A 6,560-nucleotide genomic window follows, 5' to 3' on the forward strand; every position below is an offset into this window, starting at 1 on the left:
CTTATCCTAAATCATATCTACAGATCCTACAAATTGAAGGTCAATTTAATCCACATTTTTGTGCTTTAATTTTGACTTTCCCAGGTAGTCAACAATTCCACCTATTTTACGAATCTCTAATTTGACAGACCATACGAAAGTTATCACACAAAACCATTTTGTCGGAGACATATTTGCTCTGAGAAATTTTGAGAATCGAGCAACCAAACGTTGTATTCTTTGTTCCCTTACCATGTTTTTCCAAGATTTCATAAAAAAATTGCGTACCAAACACCTCCTAAAGAATAATACATGTAATATTAATCACTAACTCACAACTATATATGCTTATTATACTTTTTTGAATATTAGACACTTTTATATATATATATTACTCAAACGATTCAACTCATGAGCTTGAATTAGAAACTCAATAGCTCAACCGAGTTAACCACCACCAATACAAGTTTAATAACCTTGATAGTTCCACATGATAGCATACTATTCAATCTTTTGCAAAATATTATCTGTGGGCTATACTCTGGGCCAACGAGGAAGGAAGCAAGAAAGCAAATGGCCCAAAACTAAAAAAAACGAAGCCGACTAACTTAAGTGAGGTTGGGCTTAGGAGAAAGCTGGCTAGTGTGACTGTGAAGTAAGTTAGTTACATTACATGAATGGCTAAAAGATCAACTCAACTCAACTCAACTCAAGTTGTGTATGAGCCAAGTGGGTCGACTCTTTATGTTTGCATTATAGTCGCTTCGCTTTTGAGTGTTGAGAATGGTTTGAGCGAAGCCGTCCAAATAGCGTTAACAGCAAAAGAAAGAGAAAGACAGAGAGAGTTAAGATCTGCAGCGACGCGGCTCTCTCTTGCTTCTTACTCTCTCGGCTCAGATCCACTCCACGCCGATCACAATTCTCCGCCAAAATTGAATTTTGAGTCTTCCTTTTTTCATGAACTCTTCCTCACCGGTATACCCATTTCCCTATTTCCATTTTGATGCTGTCTTTACTTGTTGTTATTTTGTTGTTCAATTACCAATACTTTCATATGCTTGTGTTGTTGTGTTCATTATTTTTATTTTATTTTATTTTTCTTTCTTTATGAATTGTGGTGACTGTGATCAGACAGGTGACGGTGGGTGATAATAACATGGAGTGGGGTGTTAATAATCACTACAGAACTTACAAAGGTAAACTACACCTACCTGGAAACATAAACAACTGATGTTGTATAATTTTAGATTCTTTTTCCATTTTTCAATGCCATATGTGTACTCAAAGTTCCCAAAAAAAGAAAAAAAGAAAAAGGGAAAGTTAATTTTAGTTGAAGTTGTTGTTATTTGTTAAGTGGTGTTTATGGTTAATGAAGTTACTTACTTACACGTGTTGAATATATTAGTGAACAAATCAATCAAATGAAGACTTTGAACTGTAGTTCCCAGACTGATACAGCATGACAGTATATGTAATCAAAGAAATGAAACTGGTTTTCAGCATTTTAATTGTTCCATAAAATTGACTTCTTTTTTTTCCTTATGGTTTGTCTTTCTCAAAACTTGAAGCGGTATATTTTTTATGACTCTTTTAATTTCTTTCTTTTGACTCCTTTGAGTAGACGACAATAAATCCATGATGGATGTGGCACTCATTTCAAACATGGATCCAGTAAATATTGGCCTTGGTTGTTCTGATAAGCCAATTCCTGTCACTTCACTGAAGCCAAGAAAGAAAACAATGACTTCAGTTTATTTGAAGTTTTTTGAGACAGCTGCTGATGGGAAGACTCGGAGATGCAAGTTTTGTGGACAGAGCTATTCTATTGCAACCGCCACAGGTAACTTTCCCCCACAACATTTTGTTACTGATTATTACCTTTTATGCCTTTCTTATCCAATACGGCATATGTATCTTTTCATCACTTAGGTTTATCATAATACACCCTAGCACATTGCTGCTATGAAACCTCAGAAATGCTTGTGAAACTTTGTTATTTGAAGATCTCAGGGTTTTTGCATTTCATCAAACTTCAGTTATATTTGAAACTAGATGGATTTTAAATTGTAGCATACTTGGTTGTAAAGTTTTTTTTCCCCCTAGCAATTGTGTTTGCTTGGACATCAACTGAAGTTCCTTTATTCATGAAGGAAATTTGGGAAGGCATCTTGCTAATCGCCATCCGGGTTATGATAAGTCAGGGGATGCTGTCAGCAATTCAGCAGCCCCGCCCGCTGCTGTGGTCAAGAAGTCTCAGCCTCAAGGAAAAGCAAACCAGGTAGATTATGATCATCTAAATTGGTTGCTCATTAGGTGGCTTGTTTTAGCTTCTCTCCCCCCTTCAACTCTGGAAGAGAAGTGGCTTGTAAATTCCTACAAGTTTTTAAATCCATGTATACAACTTTGGCCAAGTGACAAGTATAGAACTGTACTTGATGAAGTTTTCAGAAGCATGAGGGAAGACGTAAGAGTATTGTTAGAACAGGTTTCTTCCAAGTTCTCCATCACACTTGATTTCTGGACTTCCTTTGAGCAGATATTTTATATGAGTGTAACATGTCAGTGGATTGATGAAAACTGGTGCTTTCAGAAGTTGCTTCTCGATATCTGTCGCATACCCTATCCTTGTGGGGGTGCAGAGATCTATCGTTCCCTCGTAAAAGTTCTTAAATTTTACAATATTGACAACAGAATCCTGTCCTGTACTCATGATAATAGTCCAAGTGCAATGCATGCCTGCGATACTTTGAAACATGACTTGGATGGTCAGAAAATAGGGCCGTTCTGTTATATTCCCTGTGCTGCTCGAACTTTGAATATGATTATAAATGATGGATTGAGATCAGCAAAACAAGTAATTTCTAAGATCCGGGAGTTCGTAATAGAGTTAAATGCCTCATCAGTGATCTCTGAGGATTTTATTCAATTATCTACAGCTTATCAAGAAGGTACTTGGAAATTTCCGCTTGATGTTTCAGCAAGGTGGAGTGGAAACTACCAGATGCTTGATCTTGTTCGCAAGGTATCTCATTGTACCTTACAACTGCTTCAATTATTGAGCATAAGAATCATCCAAAAAATTACCATGGAGATTTTTCAAAATTACTTTTAGAGTTGCAGTACCAATTTATTACAAGGCAAAACTTGGATTTGGAATGACTTCTCTTGCCTGAAGTTTTTCATATTTGCCCTTGTCGAAGAACTGTAAGAATTTTTATAACCTTGCTGATGAATTCGGCCTGTGTGTTGATGTTGATCTGATTGGAGCACTTGGTTTCAATTTACAAAAATGGTTGGAGTTCTGATTTTTCTCCTTATAATCACAGTTCATGTATATGTTGTGATGTAGTAAATATGGTAGCATAATGATGGCAATTTGTTATGTACTACAGTAATGTAGCATGTTTACGGCACACTTGTGAATTGAAACATTAGAGTATATTAACATATCTTGTGATGCATCATGCATGCTTTCAAAATTAGAAACAATGAATTAGTGTAAAACAATGTATATATTTTTATGATGCAGGCTGGTAAATCAATGGATGCTGTAATTCGTAAATATGAGGATATGCTAGGCAATAGGATGCTGCTGGGCTCTTCTGACAAAAGTGTGGTTAACATCATGCATCAATATCTTGAACCATTTTACAAAACCACAAACAACATATGCACAAGTAAGGTGCCAACAGTTGGGCTTGTCCTTTTCTTCGTGGATCACATCTCAGAAACAATTGCTACCTGCAGAGAATCACGTCACAGCCCAGAATGGCTAAAAAGTGCTGCAGATGAAATGGCTAAAAACGCCAGAAATTATATTAATCAGGTTTGCAACATATTTACATATATGACAGCAATTCTAGACCCTCGAATAAAAGGAGAGCTGATCCCTGATAGTTTAAACTCAGAAAATTTTCTGGACGAAGCAAGAACTCATTTTATGAGAAATTATTCTACCAGCCATTTCCCATCCATGAGTTCTGGATACAATGCACAAGAAATTGAAGATGGAGGTAGTGTTTCCTTTGCAGAGGAAATAGCTCGCAAGAAAAGAAGGACAAGCATGAGTTCTGCCACTGATGAGCTTACACAGTACCTGTCAGAGGCTCCAGCTCCAATACCAACAGATGTTCTAGAGTGGTGGAAGGTCAACTGCACGCGCTACCCTCGGCTATCTGTGATGGCTAGAGACTTCCTTGCTGTGCAGGCAACTTCAGTTGTGCCTGAAGAGCTTTTCTGTGGCAAGGGTGATGAAATTGACAAGCAAAGATTCTGTATGCCATATGATAGTACACAACCCATTCTTTGTATAAAGTCATGGATTCAGGTTGGCATCAAGTTTAAGTTTAAGTCGACTGAGATAGATTATGAGAGGTTGATGGAACTGGCAGCAGCAGCTGCTGCTGCAACAGATAATAGCCCTGCAAGTTCTGACAAGAAGCAAAAATAATGATAGAAGATGGTGGCACATATAACCAAATTAACAAGCATCATTACTGTCACTTTTAGATTATATCTTGACTTGTGCTCATTTTCGCTTATCTTCAGATTAGAAAAAGGTAAAGGGTGTTTTGTTCTTTGAAAACTTTATTGTTGTATGTATTATATTAATATAATGTATTATGTTGTACAGTTCCTAATTCTGGAAATTACTAACCCAGAGAAAAATCAATATGCTCCTTGACCATCACCCCTTTCTCTGCGAGTGATTTGTGTGCACACCACAAAAATGCATTTTTGTAATGGTCATAATCACTTGTTAGTTGTAACAGAATAGAACTAGTTAAGAGTTTCTTTTGTTTGTTATATGAAATAGTTAGTATGTTAATTGTAAAATGGTTAAGAAGCATAAGTGCTCATGAGTTTGTGTATAAGAAAATAGTAATGAATAGATCAATTTCTTTTCTTTAGGAGAAGGGGGAAGTTCATAGTGGGTACTTTGTGTTTTGAAAATGTTTTTGGAAGCAACGAAAAAGAATCCCTCCCAACACTATCAAAGTGAAAGCAAAGTGGTCTCAAACAATAATAACAAAGGGAGAATCAAGTGTTTTGACGAAACGAATAAGCAAAAGAATCCCCGGGACAAACAAGAAAATCTCCAAATATCATGAACTTCTTGAAGTGTATTAGGTGTTTGTGGAAGATGAAGTTCGAAGAAATGGAAGAGGAAGACACAAAAACAAATACATAGAGGTACGAAAATAAAAAATCTAAACAATGTTGGGGAAAATCTTGCAATTCACAGGTGACAAATGGGTGACTGGGGTCGTCATTGTTATAGGCCATCAGAAGACACAATGTGAAAAATTGCTCCATAATCCCCCAATGCACGATTGACAAATAGAAACAAGCCACATGTAAAGATGTAACCGCTAGGACAAGGATCAATGAGACATGCATATCCAACAAGATTCTTTCAAGAAATGAGCTTGCCCATGGAGACCCAACTCATCCAATAAGGCCAAGATCACACCAACAGCTCTAAATCTAACTGGTTCATAAACCGACCTCCAAGGCTCATCCAACGTGGACAACCTTGCTAGCAGGAAAGAGTTGAGCTCATCCAAGATCATGGAACTCATCCAACAAATAACAGCGTAGATCGACACAAATGCTAGCACAACGACTAGACATCCAACTTCAACAAGCCAAGTCCAAAGCCTTAAAACTTGACCCCCTTTTAGCTGCCTCGGTGAGAAATGTTACCACTTCATCCTAAACTCTTAGACTATGGGTGTGCATAACAACCATTTTGTTCTCTGACACTAGTTCTGAAAAGAAACAATTCTTTTCTATTTCTGTGCTTTGGAACAGTTTCTGAGGAAAAAAATGTTTGATAACATATTTTATTTTTATTCCAAGAATGAGAATTGCGTTTGGTAACATAATAAATAATATAATGAAATATAATTCCTATCAAGCATAACTTTTTTTCAAATTACACTTTCTTTCGATATGGTGTGGTGGTGGAGGTGGCAGTGGCGTCGTGGTGGTGGTAATAGTGGCAGGGGTGGTGACGGCAGCAATGGTGGTGGCGGCGGCGACGGTGGCGGTAGTGGTGATGGTGGAGACAGCAGTGGCTGCGACGACGGTGGTGGTAGTTGGTGGCGATGACGGTGATAATGGTGGCGATGGTGGTGACGGCAGTGATTGCGACGATGGTGGCAGTGGTTGGTGGCGGTGACATGGTGGTAGTGGTGATGACAGTGGCTACGACGATGGTGTTGTCGATGGTAGCGGTGGTGGTAATGACATGGTGGTGCTGGAGATAGCAGTGGTTGCGACGATGGCGGAGGTAATGTTGGTGGTGGTGACAGCAGTGGCTGCGACAATGGTTATGGTAGAGGCGGCAGTAATGTTGGTGGTGGTGACAACAGTGGCTGTGGTGGTGGTGGCAGCGGCGGCGACGACGACGATAGTGGTGGTGGTAATGACATTGTGGTGGTGGAGACAATAATGGTTGTGACGATGGTGGTGGTAGTTGGTGGTGACGGCAGTGACTGCGACGATGGTGGTGGTGGTTGGTGGCGGCATGGTGGTGGTGGTGACAGCAGTGGTTGCGACGATGGTGGTAGTGGTTA

The 6,560-nt window shown here is 38.8% G+C and overlaps 1 protein-coding gene across 2 annotated transcripts; it reads left to right on the top strand.

Annotated features, from left to right (window-relative positions):
- The first annotated feature begins 784 nt into the window (after positions 1-784).
- Positions 785-4,569, top strand: LOC133308571 (zinc finger BED domain-containing protein DAYSLEEPER). Of its 2 annotated transcripts, none has more exons than XM_061509204.1 (5): positions 785-954; positions 1,111-1,175; positions 1,598-1,819; positions 2,130-3,001; positions 3,509-4,569. In XM_061509204.1, the coding sequence occupies exons 2-5, from the start codon at positions 1,136-1,138 to the stop codon at positions 4,427-4,429; spliced, it is 2,055 nt and encodes a 684-aa protein (XP_061365188.1). In that variant the 5' UTR covers positions 785-954; positions 1,111-1,135; the 3' UTR covers positions 4,430-4,569. The 2 variants fall into 2 exon arrangements, with proteins under 2 accessions (XP_061365188.1, XP_061365187.1); XM_061509203.1 differs by having other exon boundaries at positions 1,601-1,819.
- Positions 4,570-6,560: the final 1,991 nt, after the last annotated feature.

The sequence above is a fragment of the Gastrolobium bilobum genome, unplaced genomic scaffold, assembly GCF_033153095.1.
Source record: "Gastrolobium bilobum isolate Gb01-03AN ecotype WA unplaced genomic scaffold, APGP_CSIRO_Gbil_v1 utg18308, whole genome shotgun sequence".
Classification (NCBI taxonomy): Eukaryota; Viridiplantae; Streptophyta; class Magnoliopsida; order Fabales; family Fabaceae; genus Gastrolobium; species Gastrolobium bilobum.

What these genes read in the sequence shown, in the direction of transcription:
- LOC133308571 (XM_061509204.1), top strand. Translation starts at nt 1,136, where the DNA reads ATGGAGTGGGGTGTTAATAATCACTACAGAACTTACAAAG. An exon ending in TCACTACAGAACTTACAAAG is followed by an intron (nt 1,176 to 1,597) that starts GTAAACTACACC and finishes GACTCCTTTGAG; the next exon opens with TAGACGACAATAAATCCATG. An exon ending in TGCTTGATCTTGTTCGCAAG is followed by an intron (nt 3,002 to 3,508) that starts GTATCTCATTGT and finishes TTTATGATGCAG; the next exon opens with GCTGGTAAATCAATGGATGC.